The following is a 27,542-nucleotide window of genomic DNA, read 5'->3' on the forward strand; positions in this document are numbered from 1 at the left end:
TGTTAAATATGTGTGTCGGTCAAAGATAGAAACCACGCTAGTTATGTGAGCAGAGGAATTTGAGAACAAGGGTTGTTAACTAGGAAGAAAGTTGATAACGAGGCATCAAAGGGTAAGAACTGGGAAATGTCTAGATGAGGCAGAATACAGGTGCTGCCAAGGGCAGGCCCACAGCCTGCGGGGGGGCGAGGTTGGAGGGAAGAGCACTCACAGCCTGGGACACGCTGGTGCTTGAGTCTCGGTGGGGTGTCAGGTGGTGGAGCTGGCTTCGTGAGGGCAGGAACCCACACAAATAGGGTTTGCGGCTGCTGGAAGAGCCAGGGGCTACGGTCTTCCCTTTGGCCAAAGAGGGTGGGGAAAGTGGCTCTGATGTGGCAGCCACAGAAGCCTCGAGCTCAGAGTCAGGCCCAGCCGGCTACTCAGTGCTGGCACCCTGCCAGGCCCGCCCTCCTCATCTCCATTTCGTCCATGAGGCTGCTATGAAGTTCTCAGTCCATTTGAGGGCTGGGGTCTTCTGGCAAGTTCTCAGGGTGTGAAGCTCATGCTCCTAGTTATCTGCAAGGATCAACAGATGGGCCAGTATCCGGAAATTGTTCAAGCTGGAATTCTTCGGAATCACCAGGACTGATACTTCCCGCCATTGGCAAGGGCAGTTAGGGGCCTGAGAGGTAACTGTGCGGGCCTGGGCGGTGGCCCTCCAACACGGATGGTAAAGTGTGAGGTGTGTCCCCAAGTCCTGGGGGTACGATCAGGCCCTGGGGGGAGAGGCAGAACCCTCCCCTGTCCCTCTATGGAAGGACCACCCAGGACATGTAGCACTTCCAGCTCCTCCTGGAGTTCTAGCCCCACCAGTGTCCCATCACCTTAGGTGGGAAAGCCCTTGTGGTATTGGGAACCCTCTCTGCCTGTGCCAGTGCTCGGGGGGCAGTGGACGCTAACCACCTGCCAATGTTTGCTGAGAACCAGGTGTTCCATCCTCCTCCCTGCTGTTCTCCAGCTGCTCTGGCCCAGTTTTTCTCAAAGCTGAACTCAGATATCTCTATGCCTGAGCCTTCCAGGAGCCCAGCAACCTTTCCGTGAGGGCCTTCAGCGTTGCCAGCCTGTGGCGAGATGGGGCCACTGATGCTCAGCAGACGGTCTAGAGACTGGCCCGGGTGACCAAAGGAAGCAGGCGGGAGGGCAGAGGCTGGAAACACGTGGAGGGTCCTGGGCAGTAGGGTGCTGTCGAAGGGCCGGAGATGCACTCAAGAAAGCATAAAGGGTGACATCAGCCTGGCCCGCAGCCCGCCAGCACCACACCCATGGAGGTGGCCAGGGACTGGCACCAGAGGACCTCATCTCTCTCTCACAGGAGTTCATCCGTGAGGGCTGCCTTCACAAGCTCACCAAGAAGGGCCTCCAGCAGAGGATGTTTTTCCTGGTAGGTGGAAAGCGTGTGGTTCTGTTAGGGCGGCCGGTGCTGTGGCCCAGGCGAGCCGCCCCAAGTCAGACAGGAGCCGGGCCGGCAGCAAACACTCCCAGCAAGGGGCCTTCCCACTGGGTCTTCTGGGTGCCTGTGTGCAGGACCCTCAGAAAGCCAGAAGATAGCAAAGCCCAAGTCCCCGTTGCTGCAGGGATGCCACACTGAGCACTGGCTTTGCCTCAGAGAACCAGGGCCCTTCCAGTGAGTTCCGTTGATCAACTTCCTGCCTTGCACCACTTAGTCGGCTCCAGCCTGAGCCATCCTGGCCGAGGGGTGACCGGAAGACCAGCCAGGACTCCCCACTGCCTCCAGCTGGTGGGCACTGGACGCTGGCCCGAGAAACCTGACTCACGTGGTTACTAGGTACCACCTGCCAAAATCACTGAGAGAGGAAACACAGAGGGGAGGGGCAGAGGGAGAGGGAGAGAGAAACTTGAGCGGACACCAGCCTGGGCGCAGAAGCTGGCATGGGGCTCCACCTCCTGACCCTGAGATCACAAACCTAAGCTGAAACCAGTGACTACTAGACATTGAAACTTGTCCCTTGTTTTTAAACTTCTGTGTAATAAAGCCACTGGTCTCAGTTCTCAGATATGCTGCTGTACACAAGCAAAGGGGTCACGGGCAGCAGCCACTTCCGGATCCGGGGCCGCCTTCCCCTCCGCGGCATGCTGGTGAGTGCTCGCACGCCGTGCTCACGGGCTGTCATGGCTGCGTCCTTGGTGGGCCACGGGCTCTGCCTGCAGCCTCAGCCCCTAAGGATGGGCTTCAGTCCTGTGTCTGCCTCCTGCCCAGACCCACCTGCCACCCCCCCTCCAGCCCGGGGAGGCACAGAGAAAGACCCGAGTTGGGTGCTCATGGGATGGAGCTGACACAGCTTCTGAGAGAGAGACCTGACCCACTTGTTCTAAAGACTGCAGAGCCTTTCTTCTCGTGCTTGTAGCTCTTCTCCTGCTGGTACCTGTGTTCCCTTCCCGTTATCCTACCTTGTTTCACGCACATGCACATGCACATGCACACCTTCAGAACGGGAGGACAGCACAGCCATGGACAAGCCTGCTGGCTGCAGTTCGGGGCTGGGCTTGTGTCTTCCCTCCACGAGGTGGGAGCCAGCCCCGGGGAAAGGTCACGTTCACCTGTGCGCCACTGTAGCAGGCCTGGGCCACTGGTGATCCTGCTGCACAGCAAGCCCTCTATCCACACCACATGCCTGTCACATGTCCACGTCCCCATCACAGGTTCAACATAGCAAGACACTGTGTGTCACTGACAGGCCCTTCATTTTAATGTGATGCTACTCCTCAGCCTTACCCTTTGTGCTCATTGTTTTTCGTGGCCTAATGAAGACCCTGCTTGACGGTCCCGGAGAGACCCCTACACACACATAGACACTCTCTCCACTTGCCCTTGAGTGTAGACCTGCATTCAGCCTGGAACCCATCCTTGGGAATAGTAAACACAGGAGGCCAAGTTCAGGTTTTTGCCATAGAGATGTACTGTTGGTACAGACCATGTCACAACAGGGAACCCCTGGCCCACATGTCCACAGGTGAGGGGCTGGACCCCACTCTGCTCTGTTACACTTGGCCAGTCTGTCTCAGTTTCCACCCTCTTCTTCAAGGGTGCCTTCCGTTCTCGGTCCTCCATGGTCCTTGGCACTGTCCCTCTTTCCACTGGGTATCTGAGCCAGATGTCTCTAACGTTTGGTTCAGCTCTCTTGGCCCTCAGCAAGAAAGGGCCTGTTTGAATGACATTTGCAATCACTGGAAGCACTTCCCATCTGTTCTAAAGTTTACTTTTAAAAATGGACTTTCATCATCGGAGAAACGGACTGTACACAGTAAGAATCACTCATGACCACGCCACCCAGTAATCCGCACTGTGGGCAGCTTGCAACACACCCTCCGGTCTTTGGAGGGAGCTCGACCTTCCTGGCAGCTGCAGTGGTTCGTCCCTGGGGTCTCCTGAGCTTGTAACCAAGGCTCGGGACTGAGTTCATGGAGAAGAACGGTAGACAGGCAAGCAGGAGGCCAGTTTTCCTGTCACCCTGCACTGGACATTTTGGCTCCATTTCGTTTTTCAGAATTAGACCACCACTGGCTGTCTTTTGACACCTCCCTATCTATGCCTACAACATGCTTTTTGAGCAGGGGGTGCACCGGCTTTTGAGGCCCTGAATTGGACCGTACATCACTTAGGCAACTGCACCACCCAGCCTTCCAGCTCAGTGCATCTGAACCTGTCTTCCCACAGCCTGCGGGGGACAATGGGGTGCTCACCCCTCACCTGGGCCACTTGGGGGGTGCCACTGGCCCTTGGACGGTCAGTGAGGCTGACAGAGTCCGTACGTATCCCCTAGAGTCTGGGGCCACCCCCTGGGGTGGCGCCCAGGTGTGTCTGTCACTCTGGTCTCTTTTTGTAGCATGTTTTTAGACACTGGCCTGCTCTTAGGGATCCCAGATCCTTCCTCCAATTCGTAATTCCCTTTTATTTTTCCTGCAGTTTGGTTTTCTCTTATCGAATTGAAACTCCACTGGACAGACAGTTTGTCTTACTCCTGGGACAGCATCTGGCACAGAGGGCCTGACAATACCTGTTGAGGAAGAGAAGTCAGGCATCTCTGTCATCCTGTCTGTCCATCTGCTCCTTCAGGGTTTCTGTTTGGGGTGCAGACTGCAAAGTCCTTCCCCACGCCAAGATCACACTGGCACTTTTTTTTTCTGACACATTTATAGTTTCATTGTTCTCACTGCATAAATAGTCTCCGCATGTCCCCTTGAGTGAGGCTGGACTGGGCCACGCGGCTTTCTTCCCATTGGTGCAGCTGCTGTCCTCGTGGAGACAATTGCCACCTTCTCACCTGGGGTTCCTCCTGGGCCTTCTGTTCCATCTCTCTGTGCCTACATAAGCACATTCTTCCGATCCACGTGTTCTGGGGAAGAGTTGCTATGTAGGTGAATAAGTGTGTCCCTTATTTATCCTCCTTTTTAAAAAGTGCTTTGTTGTTCTCAAGTATTTAATTCTTCAAAATAAACTTAGGAATCATTTGGACAAATTCCTTCAAAAACCAGCACATATTTGCATTGCATCTACATGCTAACTAGGGTTAGGAAGGACGAACGTCAACCTTTTCTACTGGCCACTGCTCCTGGGCCCTTTTCAGAGCTTGTGTCCCATGAGGCCTAGCGATGGGCATTTCCTGGGCCCCACACAGGCTCACTGTCCATCCTGGGACTGTCTGCGACTGGCCAACCCCGGGGCCCAGCCAGCCCTCAACCTGAATGCAGATGTAAGGGTGATAGCTCTTGGCTTTGGAGAGAGGACCTCGGTTGCATTTACAGCTTCCTCCTGTTTCTTTCGAAGAGCTATTACCACAAATCACACGTAGGATCTTAGCAAAGGCGTGTGCAGCATGTCAAGATGTCCACCCCTTCCCCGTGGACCCAAGGACAGGGCTGAAACAGCCTTGCTTTTGGAGAACCTCACTCAGTCCCAGGACAACTTCCTGTCTATACTTTGGGCTGGGTCAGGTGGTTATTTTATTGGGGAGTTAGTTCAGTCACTTACAACTGAGATCAGTCGTGGAAGTTTCTCTTTGAAACTTTTTTTTTTCATTTATTGAATTTATTGCCATTTCTTCACCAAGCTTGTGCTCCATACAGAGTTTAATCTTCCCCGTCATAGAGACCAAAGGTCATGTGATGAGGGCTCCCTCAATTTCCCTTTCTTTGAGGGCTCCTGGCTGGCTCAGTAAGTGGAGTATGCAACTTTTGATCTTGGGGTTATGAGTTTGAGCTCCATGATGGGTGGAGAGATTACTTTCGCAGGCTCGGACAGTCCAGGCGGCAATTATCCATAATGAGATACTAAACAGAAATAGATACTAGATAGAAAAAGATACTAAATAGAAACTGTTAGGTTTGGGTACCAGGTTTACAAAGTGAATTGTCCAACTCCCCTTTTAATAATGAAAATGCTCAATATTTTTTCCTGTGCTTGACTTTCAGCTAATAGTGCTGGACCCACCGGTGAGTAGTTGGGTGCCCTGTGGCCCACAGCTCACCCACCTGGGGGGCAGGTGCCATGGCGCGGGCCCCCCCGTGCTCCTGTAGCCCCTTGTAGTCGACGTAGACCAGCGCAGGGCTTCCACTAGCCCGCGTCGTGCTGCAAGCAGGGGTCCCACCCGCCCTGCGCACGCTCCAGAACTTTGCCTCTTCTCCTGCCACAGGTAGAGGAAGGTGAGCACGAACGGTCTGTTCCCCACTGCTTCACCATTTGTGCAGCTCAGAAAACAGTCGTGGTGGCAGCCAGGTACGAGCTTTCCTCGTCTGCCTCGACTGGGCCCCAGGGTGGGGGCTTCCCGGTCATGATCTGGGGTCCTCCCAGAGTTGAGAGTGTCAGTCATAGGGTGTGTGCCCCCTCGAGCCCCACTTGTTATGGGACCAGGGGAGTAGCTTCTCCTTGGGTGGGGAGCTTATGACCACTGAAAATGTCCCCACCGAGTGGCCATGGTGCTATTGAGCTGCCCCCCACCAAGCCTCCGTGCATGGCCCCCCACCCATGGCAGCCCACACGGATGGGCTGCCTCCCCTAAGCATGCGCACGGAGGCTCCCTCAAGACCAGGCCCATCTCACCTGCATCCCCAGAGCAGGGCTTTTCTCAAATCTCCTCTCAGGTGGGGAGGAGGCCTGAGCCCAACGGTGAACAAGTGGCTCAGTCTCTCCCCTGTGGGAGCCGGGGTCCCCAGCACCTCCCCGAGCAGAGGCTTTCCTTTTCCTGGGTGGGCAGCTGGCTCTCAGCTCCCACCCTGCGGTGTCCTGACTGATGTCCCGGCTGACGGCAGCAGGCACAGGACACTTGCACCCCCAGCAGCCTGCGCAGCCAGACAGGAACCAGCAACCAACCCTGGATCTCAGCACCAGACTCGAAAGTCGTTTCGGGAATGCACGCTTCTTACAGAAGCCCCTGTTCTGGTGCTGATTGGTTGCCTTCCCTCCTCTCCCACCCCCAGCAGCTCCCCAGGGGATGCAGGTTTGGCCCCCCAGCAGCACTCCCAACAACCCCCGGGGCTCACAGGAACGTGCAGTCCAACCTTATGTCTTGCTGAGAAGGGGGCACAGCTAGGAGCCCCTGGTGGCCCAGCTGAGCCAGCTCTGAGCCTCACCCCTCTCCCCAGCACTCGCCTGGAAAAGGAAAAGTGGATATGTGACCTGAACACCGCCATCGACGCAGCCAAGAGCAGGAGTGGCCAGTCCCTGGTGTTGCCAGGCAGCGTGGTGTGCTCACCGCCCTCCAGTGAGTTCTGGCCAAGTTGTCTGAAGAACCGCCCTTTGCATTTAAGCTTCTCGACAAAAAAAAAGAATTTTTTTTTTTTGGAGCACGCGAATGGGGAGGAGGGGAAGGGTAAAGGGAAAAGCAGACTCCCTGCTGAGCAGAGCCCAACATGGGGCTCAACCTCACGACCCTGAGATCATGACCTGAACCAGAGTTGGATCCTCTGACTGAGCCACCCAGGTGCCCCTACAAGTCCGTTTTCTTGGTCACAGGCCTCCTGCTAGCCCACATGCTCTCTCCACAAGTAAGGTTCTGGGTCCCCCTGAGGTGGGGAAGGACCGTGAGCCCTCCTAGCAGAAGCATCGTATGGTCTTGCTGCCTGCTGCTGACCTGGGCCCTAGGGCTCCCTGGTTCCCAAGGCCCCACCCCCCTGCAGAGCCCCAGTCCAAGGGCACCCCTGGCCCTACTCGCCCCCTGCTCCTATCTCCTCTGACAGCGGCCTCCTCCCCCAGGATGCATGGAGGAGGTCTCTCCGGAGCAGGAGTCTGAGGATGCACGCAGCTCCCGCGGCTCCCTGGAAGGCCAGGGGCAGCCCTGGGCCAACACCACGGTGCGCGTGTGCTGGTACCGAAACACCAGTGTGTCCAGAGCTGACCACAGCGCGGCGGTCGAGGTGCAGCTGCTCTGGGCTCCCCCTGCTCATGCCAGCTGATGGGGAGGGCTTGGGGTGGTGGGGGACTCCCACGCCAGCACAGTCTCCTGCTCTGTCCCCTTGGGCCAGAAGCCAGTTAGCAAGTCCCCTCCAGCAGAGCGGCCTGGGAGGCCAGGGGGCTGCGAGCTGACCGTCCCATCAGGGCTGCCGCCTCCCCTCCATCGCCTCTGAGTGGCTGCTCTGGACTCCAGCCCTTCAGCTCTCAGGCTGCCTCCCACTCAGAGTGGTTTCTGAATTCCCTTCACACCTGGGCCAGGAGCAGCAGCACCGGGTGCCAAAGCCCCCAGGGACAGCCCCCTCACCGCCCCCCTCCACTATCCCCAGCATCAGCCCTGACACAGGCCCTGTGTCTTGCCCCACAGGGAGGGCTCTAAGGAGAGAGAGGTCACTGGCCAAAGGGTGGCCATCCCTGGGTCAGGACTCCAGCCTCCTCACAACACCGGGCCGAGGGGCAGTGCACTCCTGCCCTGCCCACATGGACGCCATGCTCAGGGCCAGGAGCTGGGGTGCCTCATCAGAGCCACGTCTCCTTGGCTTCATGTGTGTGATGGTCTGTGATGGTCATGGCCGGAGTTATTGTAAATAGGGAAGAGAAATGTAGTGACCTTCTCCTTAGTGGTTGGAATTCATTCTCCAGATTTGTAAACCTTCTTCCGTTAGAGGATTAAACAGGCCAACAGACCCAGAGCATGTGGAGGGTGCGGCCGAACCCAGAGAAGCGAAGTCTGGGACTTCAGTGAAAAAGGCCAGAGGGGTGAATGTGCCTTCTGGGGAGCAGGTGCTACTCAGGGCGGAGTCCTAGGACACGGACCGGGGCCAGCAGCTTTTTATTTTCCTGCAGAATCAGCTTTCGGGGTATCTGCTAAGAAAATTCAAGAACAGTAATGGCTGGCAGAAGCTCTGGGTGGTCTTTACCAATTTCTGTTTGTTCTTCTACAAAACTCATCAGGTAAGGGTGTTCAACAGGACTGTGCCCGTGCCCCCGGCGGACAGCGAGCCCCGCTTGCCACACATTCTTTCAGCTCCTTGACCCGTGCCCTCAGGGCTCCCCAGGCCCCCCACCCCGCGTAGGGGTAGCCAGCCATCAGGACAGGGCAGGGGGTGGGGACAGCTGCTGCTGAGCCACATGCCCCCTTGCAGGACGACTACCCCCTGGCCAGCCTCCCGTTGCTGGGCTACAGCGTGAGCGTCCCCAAGGAGGCTGATGGTGTCCATAAGGAGCACGTCTTCAAGCTCCAGTTCAAATCCCATGTCTACTTCTTCCGAGCAGAGAGCAAGTACACGTTTGGAAGGTAATTCTGGGGTCTGTGGGCATCCCCCAGGGTTCCCTGAGGCAGCTGCTGAGCATGGCTTCTAGGGTTTTCGCTAGTCCTGGCTTTGTCCCATTCACTCCATGTTTGGGGCTGTTCTTGGGAGGAACCTTGAGCTCAAGGCCATGGGTATGATCGGAGCATCCCTTGACTCCCAAGTGAACATCTTGGGAGCTTCTGGTCCGACCTCATCTCCAGGTGGATGGAGGTGATCGAGAGAGCCGGCAGCTCACCTGGGAGGGCCAGGCAACCTGAGGAAGAGGCGTGAAGGCCATCCTGCCCAACGAGGACAGAGCCGAGGAAGCAGAGCTGATTCACCACATACTCCATGTCACAGCATCCCCAGTGTAGGATGAGGGAGGGAGCCTCACAATGACCTCTGGGAGGGGCGGGGGGGGGGGGGCACCCGGAGGATGGCACATACATGTGAAACCGCAGGCCCAGCTCAGGGTGGAGACCAAGCCCAGCACTACCCCACCCTTCCTCCTCGCCGGGCAGCGCCTTTTGAGGACTGGCCCAGAGCAGGACCCTGTGAATCGTGCTGCATACGTGCCCGGTAGAAGCCACTCTGGCGCCTGCCCCACAGACCTCTAGGGAAGTGGAAGTCGAGTCCCCCACGGGCCTCCAGTTCATCAGTTCCCAGCGTTTCCTAACAAACTCAAGTACACGGACGCGCTGTTCGTCGCTCGTGTAATGTGCATGCGCTGCTGGATAAAGGGCCTGTCCCCGCGGTCACCGCGTACTAGCACTAGGACACAAAAGCCAGGAACAGGCCCCACCCATGGCCAGCATCTCTCCAATCCGGGTCTTTATTGAAAGTGGCAGGAGCCTCTCAATGTTCTATGAAAACTAACATCTTAACCTCAGAATATTTAGGGAAGCAAGGAAGTTCATTTTCTTTTAGAAAAAAAAAACAAAAAACAAAAAAAAAAAACCAACACCCCAGTTCTGGCTGACTTGAGTACTTTGGAGACACGGTACCTGATCAACACCACAAGGCCCATCTATGACCAACCGGCTTGGCCACTGGGGCCTCCGGGCAGGGGAGAAGGCAGACGGGCCAACAGTCCCCACTCCTCAGTCCGGGGCGGAGGGGAGGGATGATGGTGGTCGCAGCAGCACAGGGGTTCCAAGTCAGACCTTCCTCCCCGTGCTCAAGCAGCAGCACCCTTCAGCGGGTGGACGTCAGGTGGTTTCTGTTGTGCGAAAACCTGCGGAGAAGAATCCTGGCCTGGAGCGCAGGCTGGATGCACGGCCAGCAGGGCAGTGGGCAGCTGCATGGGCGGGCCTAGGGGGAGAGATCCATACAGCCTGGTCTCCGGTGTGACAGCCACAGCAAGTGCCCTGGGCCTCACCTCTGCACCCGCTCCACCAGGTGAGCCATCAGCTTGTCCGAGATACCGGGGCAGGACTCCTCAGCCAGGCTGAAGGCGTTCTCCAGCTCCTCCAGCGCCCCCACACCCCCGCCGCTCTGCTTGTGCTTCTCCTTGAGCTGCAGACAGACCCCCAGGCACCTCACTGTGAGCTCCCGCAGGAGCACGGGGCCCTTAGTGGGGAGGCGCTCCCAGGAGGCCTGCGCCGCAGGCTCCCCAGCCCCTCCCTGGGGCCCGGCACCTGTACCAGAGACCAGAGTGGTCCTTCCCCACAAAGCTAGGATGGGCTGGGTCCCGGCAGCCCAGAGCCTGTAGCCAGGGCCTGGGGCATCCAGGAAAGGCAGGTGCTGCCCTGCCCCCACGCTCCAGGCAATATCAGGTCTTGGTTGTCAAGAAGGGTCTCTAGCAGCCTCCTAGGCAGCTGTGGGCCAAGCAAACCACATGGCTTCCTCCCAACCGAGGGTCACAGAAGCCCATGGCTCAGGTCCAGAGGACTTGCGAAAACAGCCCAGAAACCCCAAGTGCCCAACACGGCCAGACCACAACATCCCGACCCTTAGATGGAGGATGCCTGCCTTCCTTCAGACCTGGCAGATAGCAGGCAGAAACAGGCCAGCCCCGTGCTCCCGCCACACCCCTCACAGAAACAAAAGGGGAAAAGCCTGTTTCTCCCAGGAAACCCCTCTGCCAGCCTTGACAGCAGTCCCAGTCCACAGAATCAGGAGCCACAGGGGGTGCACTTGGCAAGCCAGATGCAGCCACGCTGTCCCCCCAACTTCCCCAAGGACACACCAGCACACACTGGGCAGGAGCTCCCACAGCCCACGCCCCACCCCACCCCCAAGTCCCTCAAGGCCCACTCCATCCACTCAGAGCAGCCTAGGGTGCTCGTGGCCCTTGTGACAATCGCCACCTCTGGCCTCGCTGCCCCTGTGGGGACATGGTCCAGCTGAGCTCCACAAGCTCCTGCTGCCTAGCCCCTGTGACAGGCCCTCTCTTGCTGCCAGCTCCTCTCCAACCTCCTCCCTGGGTGGGTGCTCTCCTGCCTGTAACCTCCCACTCTGCCACTTTCCTCAGAAAACCTCTCAGCATCAAGTCCTCTCTCCCTGGGCTCTGAGTGTTGCTGTCACCTAGGGTGGGAACCAGGCCCACGACCAGGGTGTGGGGGTACCTGGCTGCATCGTATTCCTGGGGTATTACCACTCATCAGCAGGTGACATGTAGAGTGACAGGACCACTGGGGAGTCACTCTTGAGGCCTCCCTGCCCTGGGATGGACCCCCATCACTGAGACCTAAGCCTCCCAGGCTCTCTAAACAGGTGACCAGTCCCTCTGTTTGCAATTCAGAATAAAAGGTTACAGAACACTAATTTTGTTCAAGGACCCCAGCGGACTGAGAACGCAGAAAGATCATATAAAGGTCCTTTGTCCCAGCCACTTCTCCTTTGCTTAGAAAGTCTGGCCCCCAGATCCTGGTCCAACCCCAGTGGGCTCCGAGGGGCCTGGAAACCACCCCCAACAGTGGCAGCTGGTCAGCACCCCTCATCATACACCTCATGTTAACACCGTGCGGAAAGTGTCTGGCCCTCACCTCTCCAAAGACAGGCCGGACCAGCGTGGATAGGCACTGGGACCTCGGCTGCCTCTTGACAGGCTCCGCTGACTGCAAGGTCAAGGCCAAGGGCAGGGTGAGCAGGGCAGAGAAGAGTGCATGCTCCCAGGGGGCAGGTGTGCTCCCACCCCCACATTTCTGTGCTCCTTACAAGGCAAAGCCTGGGGAAGCACCCACCCCAGGCTATCTGCCACCCCTGAAGCAGCTCCCCCACCCGCCCTGGCCAGGTCAGACCTTTTGGGGGCCATGCAGGGCAGTCCCCTTGTGCAGTTTGCTGTGCGGGCTTGGCCGGATGGTGGGGGGGAACGTCCAGATGGGGCCCTGCTCTCCGTCCTCAGCATCTGCATCACTGGAGCAGAAGACAAAGGGCTGTGAGGGTCCTCGGGGCTGAGGGTCCCAAGTCCCACACCTTCTTGAGCCTCCCATTTATTTTGGAGGCAACCTCACGGCCCTAAATGCTACATAGGCCCGCTTGGGCTTCAGGGGCCCGTGACCATGAGGCTGTGCCCCGTCCACAGGGCCCCTACATGTCTGAGTCCTCGGAGCTGGACTCCTCGCCGTGCCCCTCTGACTTCCAGCGCTTGTAGCGGTCGATGAGCTCGGTGAGGAAGGAGGTCTTCTTGGTGTAGCGTGCGAGAAACTTGTGCTTCAGGAGCTCCTTGGCAGTGGGCCGCTGCAGGGTGGAAGGACACAGGTCACTGGGTGTCAGGGACATTGGAGCTCTCTGCCTTCGGGCCCCAGGGCTCCCTGCTCCCCGGGGCACCTGGTGGGAAGAGGCAACTGGGCGGGGGGGGACACGCCTTCCATCCCCTGGTGTACCCACTCCACAAGCTTCTCTAGAGCTAGCTCCTGGCAGGTCCCACCTGGATCAGGAAGGGCTTAGGGCGGGGGGGGGGGGGGACCTGGCCCAGGGAAGGGTCTGGGTTTCAGAGCAGCTCAGGCCCCTCCCAGCCCACCCCAAGAGCCAGGGCTTACGAATCGGGGGTCTTTGTTGAGGCAGGCCTCCACAAACTCCTTGAAGGGCTTGCTATGGTGGCCCTCCAGGGTGGGCGGGCTGTTCTTAGGGATCAGGAACAGGACGCGCATGGGGTGGAGGTCAGAGTTCGGAGGCTCGCCCTTGGCCAGCTCAATTGCTGTGATCCCCAGCGACCAGATGTCAGCCTGGACAGAGACCCACACAGGACCATGGCTGCTGGAGGTTCCCCAGGCTGTGCCACAGCCACTCTCCTCCCTGCCACCATGCCCACCTTGAAGTCATAGGCCGACTGCTTGATGACCTCGGGTGCCATCCAGAAAGGGGTGCCCACAAATGTGTTCCTCTTGATCTGCGTGTCCGTGAGCTGCCCTGCCACCCCAAAGTCCGCCAGCTTCACGTCACCCTGCTCTGAGAGCAGCACGTTGGCAGCTGCTCAACACAGGACAGCGGGTGTCATCCTCAACCCCGTGCCGGGCCCCACCCTGCACACAGCTGCCCGAGGAAGCACACTGCCACCTGGGGACACCAGCTCGTCCATTTCAGGGACCTGAGCTTTCCTCTCCAGCCAGCGGGCCAGAGACCCGGGTGGGTAGCTGCAGGCCCAGGGGGCCCCAGTGTCTCATGACAAACCCCGAGAGCAGAGCCACAGCACGACAGGCAGAGGGAACTCTTGACCCTTGGCCTCACGCTCCCCACAGCCTCCCCGGCTTAGCAGGGCTGGCTCCCAGGGTGGGGCAGACACTCAGATGCGGGACCACGGGAAGGACTGTCCTTACTGACAAGGTTGCAAAGTTAGCATTGGCCCCGCACTGGGACAGGCGACTACTGTCTATTCGACAGAACTGCTCAGTTTCTGACACAAGCAGCGTCAAGCCACAGGGTCCCAGGCCCCCAGCAGCCCCGGATGCACCGCCTCACGGCTACTTGCCACCTCCCACCCTGGCACTTCTAGGGTCGGGGGGGGGGGGGTCACAGGGACCTTTGATGTCTCGGTGGATCTTGCGCTCCGAGTGCAAGTAGTCCAGGCCCTTCAGGATCTCCCGCAGGATGGTGGCGATGTAGGTCTCCTCCAGGGGGCCAGGTTTGAGCTGCAGAGGAGGTGTGGCAGGACCTCAGGCACCCCCAAACACAGACTAGCCCTTCCTTCCATGCCCCTCCAGACCCACTGCCAGGGCCCTAACTCGACCCCCTCTCTACCTAGGGAGGGGCTACCCTGCGGATAGCAGGGACCTCCCGTTCCCTGAAAAACTCCTGGACGAGAAGAAGCCTCACACACTGAGCCAGGTGGGAGCAGGGGAGACTCGAGAGCGCGTACCCTGCTTTCTTCTTTCTTGCAAAAGCGGTCCCGGCCACACTGCTGGGCCTGTCTGCCTGGGGGCCCCCACTCGCCTGCATCCCACAGGCACAGGACCCCCTCAGCAGAAAGGGACTGCCAATAACAGTTTGTGTTTGGCCTTAAATGGCTCCTAACCAACACGTACTACACCAGGACAGCAAGGGAGAGGCAGCCGGGGGTCCCCAGTGGTCTGGCAGTGCTGCCAGGACAGCCCCACAGCAACCTTCTTCTGTCTGCTCCTGCCCACGGCAAGCTGCCCGCTGCTGCCCACCGTTGCGGCCTACACCTCACCAGGTCCAACGCAGAACCGCCGCCCAGATACTCCATGATGATCCACAGCTTCGTGCTCTGGGATCAGAGAAACACCTGTCAGCACAGGGCAAAGAACAAAGCGGGACAGCAGGGCCAGGCCCCCAGGACACACACTCCCCAGCAGCGGTGACTTGGCCCTCCAGCCCCTCCAGCCCACAAAAGGGCCCCACCAGCCCCATTCAGCTCCCCTCCCATCAAACCCCCAATGCAACCACTTTGCAGATGGACCAGTGGCCAAGTCCACTATGCCAACCCCCCATCAAAAACCAGACCAGGAAAATGGCAGGCCCAGTCAGCACTCGGCCTCCACGTACCTGCACCCCAAGCATCCCCCTTCCCCCTGAGCAGGACCCCCAGAAGCTGGCACTCCCCTGGGCTCCGGCTGCAGGGAACCTAGAGTGACCCTGGCAAGGCTTCCCAGACACTGTCCCATGGGGGCTGCCCCGGCCCTGGAGATGCCCACAGCCAGGGGGTAGGTCACCATGGCCCCTTCACAGCTAACCAGACCCCACTCACATCCCACATGCCCACCTGGCCCTTGGGGCAGCTGTTTTTGGGTGACCCACTCCACTGTGAAGTTGGGCCTATGTTCAACTGCTGCAGTCCCTCACCTTTCAGACCAGGCCTCTCCACCCCACTGTTCCCCAGCAGCAGGGGCAGACCCAACCAAGGCCTTCTGAGCAGGTATAGGGGCTTCCAGGGGCCCCCCAGCTCCAACCACACGGAACACTGGGCATTATCACTCTAGCCCTCCAGACGCAGGCTGGGCCAGGGTTGGCTGTCCCCAGCCTCCACCTAAGCAGGCCCAGCACAGAGCAAGCCCGCCCACCAGGCACCTTCAGGTAGGAGCCAAAGTAGCGGGTGATGTACGGGCTGTCACACTGGCTGAGCACGGTGATTTCCTGCTGAATGTCCTCGATCTCGTCCTCGGCCTCCTCCAGGTCGATGATTTTGATGGCCACCACCTCCTTGGTGCGGTTGTCAATGCCCTTGTACACCTCCCCAAAGGAGCCCTTGCCGATACGGTCCAGCTTGGTGAAGAGCTCCTCAGGGTCCACGCGCGAGTGCTGTGGGGACATGTGGTGGGCAGCCGGTCAAGGGGGTGGCAGGACAAGCCAAGGTGACCATCCCCAAAACGAGGAGCCAGGGAAATCACCCATGTTCTCTTCTCCTTTCTTCTTTTATCTCTTTTTGTTCAGAAAAACTAAATGTACCCTCCACACAAAGGACAAGATCCTCTGAGAGCAGAGCAGCCCGGGCCCTGGGCAAGGGCTCAGGGCATGGAGAGGTAGGAGGACCGTAAAGGGCCCACACATGGGGAGGACCAAGTGAGGCACAACACATGTAAAGGGACATGGGGACAGAGAGGCCATCCCGTATGACAGCGGGGACAGTGAGGCCATCCCGTGTAACAGTGGGGACGGCAGCAAGGCCATCCCCTATGACAGCGGGGACAATAAGGCTGTCCCATGCAACCGCGGGGACAGCGAGGCCATCCAGTGTGACAGCAGGGACAGCCAGGCCATCCCATGCAACAGTGGGAAACAGTGGGGACAACAGCAAGAGCGTCTCTCATGAACCACAGGCCTAGTTAGTAAGAACAGACCTGTGCTGCCTCTTCCCTTGTAACAAACATGCCACACTAAAGTAAGCCTCAAGGGGTGCCTGGGTGGCTCAGTTGGTCTGCCTTCGACTCAGGTCATGATCCCAGGGTCCTGGGATGGAGCCCCAAGTCATGCTCCCTGCCGAGCAGGGAGCCTGCTTCTCCCTCTCACACTCCCCTTACTTGTGCTGTCAAATAAATACATACAACCTTTTAAAAAAATAAAATAAGGGGTGCCTGGGTGGCTCAGTGGGTTAAGCCTCTGCCTTTGGCTCAGGTCATGATCCCAGGGTTCTGGAATCGAGCCCTGCATCGGGCTCTCTGCTCAGCAGGAAGCCTGCTTCCTCCTCTCTCTCTCTGCCTGCTTCTCTGACTACTGTGATCTCTCTCTGTCAAATAAATAAATAAAATCTTTAAAAAAAAATAAAATAAAGCAAGCCTTGAGATGTTAGTAGCAGGTGGAGATCCTCAGGGGGAGGGGGAGGAATGGGCAGTGCTCGCTCACTCTCCTGTGAGCCCAGAAGACTCAAACAACAAAGTCTATGAATTAAAACAGAAAACCCAGCACACATTATCCGAGTTTTCCCTGAACACCTGCAAGCCACACCCCCAGGAAGGGCTCCCTTTCTCGCCCCCGATCAGTCCTCAGGACTGCTACACGCTGACACCAGCACAGAGCTGAAGACCAATGCTCTCCTGAATGCTGAATCCGGGATGTACAAGCATCCCAGAAGACTGCACAGTCCCAGGGCTGAAATTCCAACAAGGTCTGAGGGGTGCTGAGTGGCTGGGACAGAGGGCGCCCAGCTGTCTGAGCAACAGGACACAGCCAACAGAGGGGCGCCCATCCATTGGCTGAGATGGCTCAACGTGGGGGCTCCATGCAGGAAGGCAACACCCTAGGGGGCCCCCAGCCCCTGCCCACATGGCTCCCTAGGCTCCTGAGAACACCGAGCCACTATGTTTTCAGAGTCAGAGTCAGTCGGCACAGTACCAGAGAGACGAGATGGGGCTGGAAGCCCTGGGACCCAAGCAGGGGATTGGGGCCTGGGGCAGAGGTGAGGGTAGGGCCTAGTGTCTTGTCCAGACAGGGGCAGAAAGGGCTTCCCCGGGCCCAGGGACTTAGACTCACAGAGAGTTGGCTCCGTCCCCACATCCCCAAGCACCTATCAACAAGGGGGCGTCTTGGTGCCAATCTAGAAAGCTGAGGCATAAAAGGAAAACAAATCCCAGCTCAGCATGCCTCATCAGCACTGAGGGCTCAGCCAGGCTCAGCCAGGCCCAGCCAGTTACGGAACGTGGCTGTCCTCAGGTCCTCACTGGGACCAGCAGCCCAGTCCCAAGTCAGTGCACACGGCGGACAAGGTGCAGCGGATGTATGTGGCCAAGCTCTGGCGAGTCCTCAGAGCCACAGCTGCAGGCTTCAGAGGGACACAGAGAGCCGAGCCACTCAGGTCCCTCGTGCCCAGCTGCCGGGCAGCTCCGCTCCTGCTGCACATGCTCTGAAGGAAACCGGAGCACGCCAGGCCTGCGGCTGCGAGTCACAGCTGCTCAGTGGTCTTGATGGTGTGCATGGGGTGAGATCACAAGATCAGAACTCACCCAACTCAAGAGAGAGGCCTAGCAGGGGGGTAGCCATCAGCTCCAGGACCATGGGCTGCCAGTTGGCAGTCAGCACAAACACACCTTCCTGCCAAGGCAGAGCCATCTCTGCCTTCGGTGGGAGGAGCTCACCATCCCATGCTCAGTCCCAGGCTTCTCAGGGAAATGTGGTCCAGGACATAGTCCCTGAGGCCCACACAGCCCCTTCCCACCTTCCCAAAGGTTCCTTCAGTTTGCTCAGCCATCAGCGCCTACTAAGTGCCCCACCCCCGCCCCCGGAGTGCAGTCCACCACGCCAGAGTCAGACAGGCTGCCACAGCCCCATGGGACACCCCAAGAGCAATGCCCAATAACTCCAGTACATCTGATGCCGTGACAGTGTCCTCTGTCGCTGGAGAGAAAGTCCCTCTCCTTAAGGCGGCCTCGGAGAAGAGCTGGGGAAGGCAGGGCTGACACCCAGCAGCACCGACAAGCCCCAGAGCACCCCCAGCTCCTCAGGGTCCCCTGCCCCCCACACCCCTGCTGAGAACACCACGTCAGTCCCCACGCAGGTCTGAAGGTGTGTCTGTCTGACCCACCACAGCAACCCGACCAGGGAAACCCCCCGATGAGGCACTCATACCTCCACTCACCTGGGAGAACACAGAAAACCTGCAGTCAGAGTTCCAGGCCCCAGCCCCCAATTCTCACCCTCCTGGAGTCTCCACCACTGTAGGCCAGTCAGCTCAGCAGACAGCGTGACAGGAATACCCCTGTCTAGGACCCTCACACAAGGATACCACAGGGTCCTTGTGTTTGCAGCTCCAGCAGGAAGGAAAGGCAGGCAGCTCCTGGATCTGGGCTGCTTTTCTAGGCCTTTTTCTAGGTCTGGGGCCACCACCTGGCAGCAAGTCTGCTGTTCATGTCACCCCACAAAATGAAGGGAGCGAAGCCATTCCCAGACAGCACCCGACAGGTGGGGCAGCCATGGTGCCAGGACACCTGCAGCCATTCTGGCCCCGCGGGCAGGGCATGAACTAGCAAGGCAGAGGGGAGACGACTGTGGCGGGAGCACAGCCTGTGGGGAAGCAGGACCAACACAGCCACAATGACCACTGCCTCCAGAGAAAACCAGGCTTCCCGTCACTGAAAGAGGCTGAGCCTACTGCCCTCTGAAAGGACAGAAGGCTTCCCTCCCCTGGGGTCCCTTCCCCAGCTCCTCCCGCCTACACCCCCGCAGCAGGTGTGACCCGGCCGCCCAGCCCTGACACCAAGCACCATCGGCCCACAGGGACAGATGTGGCTCACAGCTCCGATTTCTCATCCTGGGACCCACGGGAACTACTCCCACAGCATTTTTTTTCTTCCTGTATTCCAAGGAGGAAAATAAGAATGGTAAAGGATATTTCTGTTCCACTTCCAGAAGAAATGAAGCCTTAAAGACAGATCCTGCCATCTGATTACGGGACAACTGAGAGCTTCAGCCCCACACAGACTTGGATTTGAAGCCTCAATCTATCACTTTTTAGCCAACGAACATTTCTAAGCATCAAGTTTTTAAATCTAGGTTAACAAGAGCCCCTGTGTGATAAGGGTGCTGGAGGAATTACAGAAGATAAAACACGTAAAAGGCTTATTAGCACAAGGAGTGATGGACTCTAACGCCCTATTAATGTGTCCTGGATGCTTAAGTGTCATGTAAGTGAGTTTTTTTTTTTTTCCAACTCAATTCTCTTTTCTAGTCAGCACCTTTGCATCTGAAGTATGGAAATAAATCCCAGAGCCCATGACACGTAGTCGCGTGGCATCGTGTGGAGGTGGGAACAATAGTGGTGGGAGTTACAAGGTGGGGCTTGACAAAGTCACTCAGCACATGCCCCACTTCCTCCCCAGGTGCCTTCCCCGCAGCTCCTGTCACTCACCAGAACCAGGACTAGGCTGAGTCCCGGGTGCCAACCCTGTCCTACGCTCTCAAAAACAAGCTGGAGGCCGACTTTCCTCCAGTGTCACAGGCATGTGGTTTACCAGACACCAGTGTCAAAACGAACAAAGAACTTGCTAGCTTTGCTGAGCATGGGTCAGCAAGGCCCGGTTCCCATGTGCTGGTCCAGGATGCCCTGCTCAACCCTGGGTCTGGAGCTGAGCCCCTCTCTGGCTCCTCTTCCCCCAATTCCGGTCCATAGGCCTCCTGTTCCTCCCTCGTCCCAGTCCCCCGCCACCCCCACCCCCGCATTCAGCATTCAGAGGGAAGCGAAGGGTGCTGACCATCCCAACCCCAGCAGTATGCCTAAACCTTGCCCAAGACAACTCTTCAAGGAGAACAGAGCCAAGCACGGAAGAAAACCCGGCTGTCAGAGTGGTTTCCTCAACTTCCCGTCAGCCTCAGCTTACGCTTGTTTCAAAGTAACAGGAGGGGCACAGTGACCAGCCCCCATGCTGGCCGCCCCGACCCTACCCCTCCCACCACCAGCAGCAGGTGCTAGCTCCAGGCACACTCAGGGCACACCACAGAAGGCCCCCGGGGTCAGCAGGTTAACATGTAAGGCCACACCTCCAGGAGGCTCGGGGTGGGGAAGGGCAGGAATGATCAATCAGAAACAACACACAGCAGGCACCTTCCCCCACCACCACCCCTGCAAGACTTCCAGCCCAGGGGGCGCCTGGGTGGCTCAGTGGGTTAAGCTGCTGCCTTCGGCTCAGGTCATAATCTCAGGGTCCTGGGATCGAGCCCCTCATCGAGGCCCGCATCGGGCTCTCTCCTCGGCAGGGAGTCTGCTTCCCTTCCTCTCTGCCTGCCTTTCTGCCTACTTGTGATCTCTGTCAAATAAATAAATAAAAAATCTTAAAAAAAAAAAAAAAGACTTCCAGCCCAGGTGACACAGGTTCTTCCCAGCAGCACTCTCATCCCCCTCAAGGGAGACTCTTGGCTCCGCATAACGCTACTCAGTCACATCCCAGCTCCTCCTGCCTGCCTGTTCACAAGGAGTCCCCCCAGCCTCTGCCCCAGCCAAATGTGGCCACCTTGGTCCAGTCACATGGTCTAGTGTGGACCCCGACCTTCCAAGACCCTCCCAATGGGAAGAACCATGTTCCCAAGGAGTCCCGCCCCAGCGGCCCAGACCTGTGCCTGAGATAAGGCTCCGCAGGCACTCCACGGTCCTCCACGGGAGCTGCTTCCACAAGTCTGTGCCCCCCTGACGGCTCCCCGGCCTGGGGATGTGCATCACCCGGGTCCCGACCAACGTCTGCCCTTTCGCCCCTCTCCTTTGCGGGCCCCCGCGCTTTGGAAACCCCAGGATGAGTTTCAGGAGAGACACCCCTTAGTGACACAAACGCTGGCCAGTGCTCCGGTCTCTGTGAGTTCGGGAGGGCCCCTCGCTCCCCAGAAACCCAGTTCTTACCTGGTTGGCAAATCCCCTGAGGTGAGCCATGTCTGCGATGCCCTCAGACCATCCGTGGCGGCCCCAGGACGCCCCGAGGTCCCGCCTGGAGACTCTGGAACCCGGCTTCCTCGCTTCAGTCAACTGGAAAAGCAGGCCCGCTCCACGTTCCACTGGGACGCACGGGGCTTCCCCTGGCCAGGCACCCCCACCCATCTCGCCCCTTGAGGGCCTCACCCACCGAGCCCGCTGTGCCCCACCCAGGGCCGCGTGCCCGGGCCCCCGACGCCAGCTACGGCTGAGCCCCGCCCCCAGCGCCCTACCCCACCCGAACCCCGCCCCCGGCCCCCCCACCAACCCCGCCCAGGGTCCTTCAGCACCATCCACCCGCCCCACGGTACCTACTGCCCGACCCTCTCCCACCGCCCGGCCCCCTCCTCAACCGCCCCAGGCGCGGGCCCACCCGGCAGCGCGCCCACCTCCGGGGGGCTCCATCCCGGCCTCCCCCGGCCCGCTCCTCAGTGCCCGCGAAGGCTCCCACCCGCAGCCTCCTCTCGCCCGGGGACGCCCGGGCCCTCTAGCCCGCGAAGCAGCGGCAGTGGCGGCGGCGGCCGGAGAAAGCCCAGCGGCGTCCACCGCAAGAGCGGTGCGCGATGACGTAACTTGGTGCGGGGTTCTCTGGGACACCGAGTCCCACCGCTCGCTCCGGGTTCGGGTTTCTGCCGGCGCTGGACTACAACTCCCGCTAAACCTCGGGGCAGGGCGGTGTCGCGGGGCTCTCTGGGACTCCGAGTCGGGCTTCCTGAGGGCTCTAGACCACGTCTCCCAGCAGGCCGTGGGGAGGGGCGCGCCTGGAGGCGGGGCCAGGTGGGGGCCGAGCAGCCTAGGGTTGGGGCCGCCCAGCGCGGTGCGTGCCCCTACCCCTCCTCCCTCCCCTTCCCGCCCTCCTCCTCCTGTTCTACCCTCGCCCCCCCTTCCCCACCTGCCTCCATCCCCCTCCCACTCCCGCTTCGTCCTCCCTCCCAGTACCCTGCATCCCCATCTGCCCTTCCCTCCCCTTACCCCCACCCCCTTTCTGTCCTCCGTCCTGGTACCTTCCATCCACCTCCCCTCCCTCTGCTCTTCATCCTCTCCTTACTCCCCTCTCTCTCCCTCCTCTGCTCTACCATGGAGGGCATTTGGTGATGCCCTATTCTGTAGACTGTGGCCAGTTGGGCCACCCAAGTATCTCTGGAGGGACTGACTGAGAAACAATGTGGGGCACACTAGCCACGGACTACTGTTCAGCCCGCAAAAGGAAGGACATTCTGACACCTGCTGTAACATAGGCGAACCTAGAGAACGTCACGCTAAGTGCAGCAAGCCAGATACAGAAGGGAAAATATTGTATGGTAGCACATATATGAAGTCCCTAAAGAAGCCAAAATTATGAAGATAGAGAGTATATATGGTGGGCCTCAGGATCTGCGGGAGGGGAAATGGGGAGTTAATGTTTAACGGACACAGTTTCTGTTTGGCAAGACAAAGAGTTGTGAAGATTGGTTGCACAACTGTGCAAATGTACTGAGAACTGTTAAGATGGGGGACACCTGGGTGGCTCAGTCAATCAAGCCTCTGCCTTTCTGTCTGGGTTATGATCCCAGGCTCCTGGGATGGAGCCCACTTGGGGCTCCTTGCTCGGTGGGGTGTCTGCTTCTCGCTCTGCCTGCAGCTCCCCCTGCTTGTGCCATCTCTCTCTCTCTCTCTCTCTCTCTCTCTCTGACAAATAAAATCTTTTTAAAAAATTAAAAACTGTTAAAATGGTAGGTTTTATGTTATATGTATTATATCACAATTTAAAGGAGGAAAAAAAGGAAATTGAAAAGGAATTAAGTTCTGACCATGTTACATGAACCTTGAAAGCATTATGCCAGGGGTGCCTGGGCAGCTCAGTTGGTGAAGCATCCACCATTTGCTCAAGTCATAATCCCTGTGTCCTGGGATCAAGCCTCCCTCTGCCACTCCTCCCTCCCCTCCCCCCACCCCACGCCCCTGCCTCGCTTGTGCTCTATCTCTCTATCAAATAAATAATTAATAAAATCTTTTTTTTTTTAGGAAAAAAAAAACATTATTCCAGGGGGCACCTGGGTGGCTCAATTGGTTAAGCATGTGACCCTTGGTTTCAGCTCAGGTCATGATCTCATGGGTCATGGATTCTCTCCCTTTACCCCTCCCCCTACTCATGCTTGCATGTTCTCTCTCTCTCTCTCTCTCTCTCTCTCTTTCTCTCAAATGAATAAATAAATCTTTAAAGAAAATTATGCCAGGTAGATGTAGTGAAAAGAAGGGCCATCTGTACCCCAATGTACATAGCAGCAATGGCCGCAGTCACCAAACTGTGGAAAGAGCCAAACTGCCCTTCAACAGACGAATGGATAAAGAAGATATGGTCCATATATACTATGGAGTATTATGCCTCCATCAGAAAGAATGAATACCCAACTTTTGTATCAGCATGGATCATACTGGAGGAGATTATGCTGAGTGAAATAAATCAAGCAGAGAAAAGTCAATTACCATATGGTCTCACTTATTTGTGGAGCATAAGGAATAACACGGAGGACATTGGGGGAAGGAGAGAAGGGAGTTGGGGGAAATAGGAGGGGAAGCGGAACCATGAGAGACTGTGGACTCTGAGAAACAAACTCAGGGTTTTGGAGGTGAGGGGTGTGGGGGGTTGGGTGAGTCTGGTGGTGGGTATTAAGGAGAGCACTTATTGCATGGAGCACTGGGTGTGGTGCATAAACAAGGAATCTTGGAACACTGAAAAAATAAAGTTTAAGTAAAAAAAAAATTATGCCAGCAGACTTAAGCCACTCACAAAGTGGAAAATGTTATATGATTGCATACATATGAGGCATCAAGAATAGGCCAATTCAAAACACAGAAGAGAGGTTTCCAGGGCCTGGGGAGGGGAATGGGGAATTATTACTGAAAGGTCCCCCACTAATGGGTCCATGATGAAAGGAGCGAGACTGATACAAAGCAAAGGTCAAGCAAAGCTTTATTTCTCGCCAAGCATCAAGAATCAAACCGACAGGCCGGGGCCATCCCTTACAAAGAGGCGACCTCTCTCTGCCTTACAGACTAGCTTTTAAGGGCAAAGGCCATGTGGTTGGGCCTGGCCACACACAGGTGGCCAATGAGATTGTAACACACAGAGAAAGCTGCACAGTCCTGCTAGGTCACACATAAGTGACCACTTGAATTACAATTTACCCTATAGTAGATATTTGAACTAGCCTATCACCTTGGTCAGAATTGGCGCCCAAAAGGCGGGACCCACACTCCTTGATAGCTAGGGAGACAGTACACGCCCCCACTGATTGGATACCTCCACCTGGCCTGACCCACCCTTGTATTTGGGCTTTGTTATCTGGGACTGGTTTCCCAGGCTTGCTTTTAAGTAAGTCCCGGGGTGGGGGGTGGGGGGGACAGGATCAGCTTAAGTTTTACTGCATAAACAATAAAATGACTGTTTAATCCAAGATGGAATCACTCTGGCTAAATAGGCCCTTACATTCCCCCCTTTTCTTTGGAGATTAGTCATATCTTTGACTTTTCAGCCAGTTCTATGTCCTCGTTTGCCAGACTGTCTTTAATGACTCTAGTGTGATTTACCCAGAAACAGCATTTCTATCCTAGGGCTACGCAGAGCCCCCCTTTTCTAGAAATAGTATGTCAAGCCTTCCTCTATTTTGCTATTGTCTATATCTCCTACCTATACCTTAACAATAGGAGCAACAATGAACTTAATGAACTCATTGTTTTTTGAGTCTTAGCTTTAGTCCATGATTGGCGGGGTCCATCGGCAGTGGCATCCATCTCTGGGTGGCGTCCTCGTCCTCGGCTCCTTTGATGTGACCCGCGTGAGTCCAGGCCCTGACTCCCTCAACTTCCACCGCCGTGGGGGTGGCTGGGATGACAGCAAACGGTCCCTTCCAGTGAGGCTCCAAGTTTCCCGCTTGGTGGTGGTGTATCCAAACCAAGTCCCCGGGTTGGTAAGAATGTGGTTCCACCTCCGTCTCCATCCCAGTATGGGCAGTTCGGATCCCTGCACTGGCTCCTTCCAAGACAGACTGCAATGCCTGTAGTGACTGGAGTACAGACTGATCAGTCATTTCTGCTAGGGCAACCTCTTGTAGCCCAGAGCAGAGCGGGGGAGGGGGGGTCTCCTGAACATTATTTCAAATGGGGTCACCTTGTTTACATAGGGTGTACATCGCACCCCGAGGAGGGAGAAAGGAAGGAGATCCACCCATCCACCGCCAGTCTCCAGAATTAACTTTGTCAAGGTCTCTTTAAGAGTCTGGTTCAAGGGGCACCTGGGTGGCTCAGTGGGTTAAAGCCTCTGCCTTCAGCTCAGGTCATGATCCCAGAGTCCTGGGATTGAGCCCCGCATCGGACTCTCTGCTCAGCAGGGAGCCTTCTCCCCCGCCCTCTCTCTCTGCCTGCTTCTCTGCCTACTTGTGATCTCTGTCAAATAAATAAATAAATAATCTTTAAAAAAAAAAAAAAAAAGAGTCTGGTTCATTCTATTTGCCCGGAGCTCTGGGGTCGGTAGGCACAATATAGTTTCCAATTAGTGCCCATGGCCTTGGCCAATGCCTGTGAGACTGAACTCACAAATGTAGGGCCATTGTCTGAAGCGATCGCAAGAGGTAACCCAAACCTCTAGTAGTTTTTTGGCTACGTCTCATGTTTGGCAGAAAAAGCCTTTACCCAGTCTGGAAAAGTATCCACAAAAACTAACATATACTTGTGTCCATATTTTCTCAGTTTCATCTCTGTAAAATCTATTTCCCAATAAATTCCTGGTTCCTTACCTCTTTCTCTTTTCCCTCTTCCCATTCTAGTTCCTCCCACATTTACTGCCTGACATTGAGCCCATCTATCAATCACATCCTGAGCCATACACCCTAATTTAGAAACCTGGAACTGCTTGCCCATAAGCTCCTTAAGCTTGCGTGTCCTCAAATGAGTGTCCTGATGTATCTGGCTTAGCCCAATCCCCTTCATAGTCTAATTTAGTCCATTTCTGTAAATATACTTGCATCCTTGACCAGGAGGGCCATGGCAGCAATTATGAGGAGGTAAGAGGGGAACCCAGCTGCTACTGGATCTAGTTTCTTGCTAAGATGGACTACTGGCCTTTGCCAAGGCCCCAGAGTCTGAGTCAGGACTCCTTTGGCCACCCCTGCCTTTTCATCCACATACAAGTGGAAGGGCTTGGTAACATCTGGGATGGCCAATGCTGGGGCACCCAGTAAGGCTGTCTGTAATTCCTGAAATGCTCCTTCTGCCTCAGCTGTCCACTCTATCATAGTGAGTCCTCCCTTAGTCAGTTTGTAGAGAGGTCAGGCGCCCTCTGCGAACCGAGGTATCCACAGCCTGCAGTAGCCCACCATCCCAAGAATCTCCCTCATGGAGATCAAAGCCAAAATAAGTGGCATGGTTCTGGCAAAGCTGTGCTTTCATTGATGACACTTGATATCCCTTTTCCTCCAGAGTCTGTAAGAGAGCTCTTGTCCCCTGAAACCATGATCCATAGTCCTCAGCTGCTATTTCTGCTATTCCCACTAACTCAGTCAGATTCTTCTTTTCAAATCCTTCAATTTTCTGAAGTGTCCTCCTTATATCTGGGGCTGACTGACTGGCAAAGGCAAGATTGTCTAAACAAGCTATTGTGCAACTTCTCTGAAGTTTACCTCAAGTTGTCTAGCTTAGGTAAACAAACATTTAAAGACAACCAAATATAGAATTTAACATCCATAAAGATGTGTTATTAAAACATAATTTTTCTCTCTAAAATAACCCTAATTTCCAGAGGTAGCCAAATCAGGACTAATTTATTTGAAAAACAAGTCCAGTTTTAACAAACTTGGCCTACTTATTTACATATGCTCAGCAAGAACAGTGAGTGATCATATAGATCTTTAAGAATCTGCTTTGCTGGAACTTCTTATAAGGAATCTCTAGGTTGAACTTTTAGTAGCCTCTCCGGGCCAGAAGCCAAGACATGTACTTGCCATCAGACATGCCTGCAATACCTGTTGATTTGGGTGAATTCCTCTTCCTGAGGTCCTGTACCTGCCAGGAAGTGACATTCTTTACGCACCTGGTGAGAGGCGAGGCTGCTGGGAACTCTGTAAACAAGGAATCAGGCCAAAAGTTCCAAAGGGTTTTACGGCTCCAGGTTTTATAAAGTCAACCTTAGTTCCTTTAAACTGTCTGGTCATATCTGAGTATTTTTCAAATATGACATTCCAGTCAAAGCCTTGGTAAAATAACCAGTGATTCCAATGGTGTCCTGTTACAAGGAGAACAGATTCTTATTGAATTTATGCAAAAGACTGATTGCCATGGAAGAAAGAATACTTACTGAGACCTTTTGGTTTCAGAGGGTTCAGATAGAGAGAAAAGTTGAATGCCTTGATTTGTTTACAAATGAGTATTTTTACATCTCTGTAAGTTACAGATAACTTAAGAAAAACTTTCCCTAGTCTGGAGGAGCAAACATTACAGAACCAGTAATTGTTTAAAACATTAAGAGACACCGCATTACAATCTT

General features: G+C 56.3%; 2 protein-coding genes across 6 annotated transcripts in view; one reads left to right on the plus strand and one right to left on the minus strand.

Annotated features, from left to right (window-relative positions):
• FARP2 (FERM, ARH/RhoGEF and pleckstrin domain protein 2) overlaps positions 1–9,410 on the plus strand; it is a 108,771-nt gene extending 99,361 nt beyond the window's left edge. For all 3 annotated transcript variants that reach the window (XM_047721643.1, XM_047721645.1, XM_047721646.1), the window contains 9 exons: positions 1,352–1,420; positions 2,047–2,136; positions 5,470–5,490; positions 5,691–5,773; positions 6,640–6,758; positions 7,250–7,410; positions 8,291–8,398; positions 8,590–8,741; positions 8,919–9,410. In XM_047721643.1, coding sequence (XP_047577599.1) covers positions 1,352–1,420; positions 2,047–2,136; positions 5,470–5,490; positions 5,691–5,773; positions 6,640–6,758; positions 7,250–7,410; positions 8,291–8,398; positions 8,590–8,741; positions 8,919–9,027 — 912 coding nt within the window. In that variant the 3' untranslated portion in view covers positions 9,028–9,410. The remainder of the gene's footprint in view (positions 1–1,351; positions 1,421–2,046; positions 2,137–5,469; positions 5,491–5,690; positions 5,774–6,639; positions 6,759–7,249; positions 7,411–8,290; positions 8,399–8,589; positions 8,742–8,918) is intronic.
• Positions 9,411–9,545: 135 nt separating this feature from the next.
• On the minus strand, positions 9,546–21,622 carry STK25 (serine/threonine kinase 25). Of its 3 annotated transcripts, none has more exons than XM_047721648.1 (12): positions 21,474–21,622; positions 20,954–21,076; positions 15,205–15,435; positions 14,348–14,404; positions 13,700–13,808; positions 12,992–13,149; positions 12,720–12,905; positions 12,272–12,417; positions 11,979–12,093; positions 11,724–11,795; positions 10,115–10,251; positions 9,546–9,970 (listed from the first exon to the last, which is right to left on the minus strand). In XM_047721648.1, exons 2-12 carry the CDS (start codon positions 20,981–20,983, stop codon positions 9,931–9,933), a joined length of 1,281 nt encoding a protein of 426 aa, XP_047577604.1. In that variant the 5' UTR covers positions 20,984–21,076; positions 21,474–21,622; the 3' UTR covers positions 9,546–9,930. The 3 variants fall into 3 exon arrangements, with proteins under 3 accessions (XP_047577604.1, XP_047577603.1, XP_047577605.1); XM_047721647.1 differs by having other exon boundaries at positions 21,412–21,572; XM_047721649.1 differs by lacking the exon at positions 12,720–12,905 and having other exon boundaries at positions 21,412–21,574.
• Between the last annotated feature and the right edge of the window lie 5,920 nt (positions 21,623–27,542).

The sequence above is a fragment of the Lutra lutra genome, chromosome 3 (genome assembly GCF_902655055.1).
Source record: "Lutra lutra chromosome 3, mLutLut1.2, whole genome shotgun sequence".
NCBI lineage: Eukaryota > Metazoa > Chordata > Mammalia > Carnivora > Mustelidae > Lutra > Lutra lutra.

Coding starts and splice junctions, on each gene's coding strand:
- STK25 (XM_047721648.1), bottom strand. CDS start 20,983: ATGGCTCACCTCAGGGGATTTGCCAACCAG. Junction 13,150..13,699: donor GATCCACCGAGACATCAAAG/GTCCCTGTGACC, acceptor TGTGTTGAGCAG/CTGCCAACGTGCTGCTCTCA. Junction 10,252..11,723: donor TCCGGCCTGTCTTTGGAGAG/GTGAGGGCCAGA, acceptor GTCTGTCTGCAG/CTCAAGGAGAAGCACAAGCA.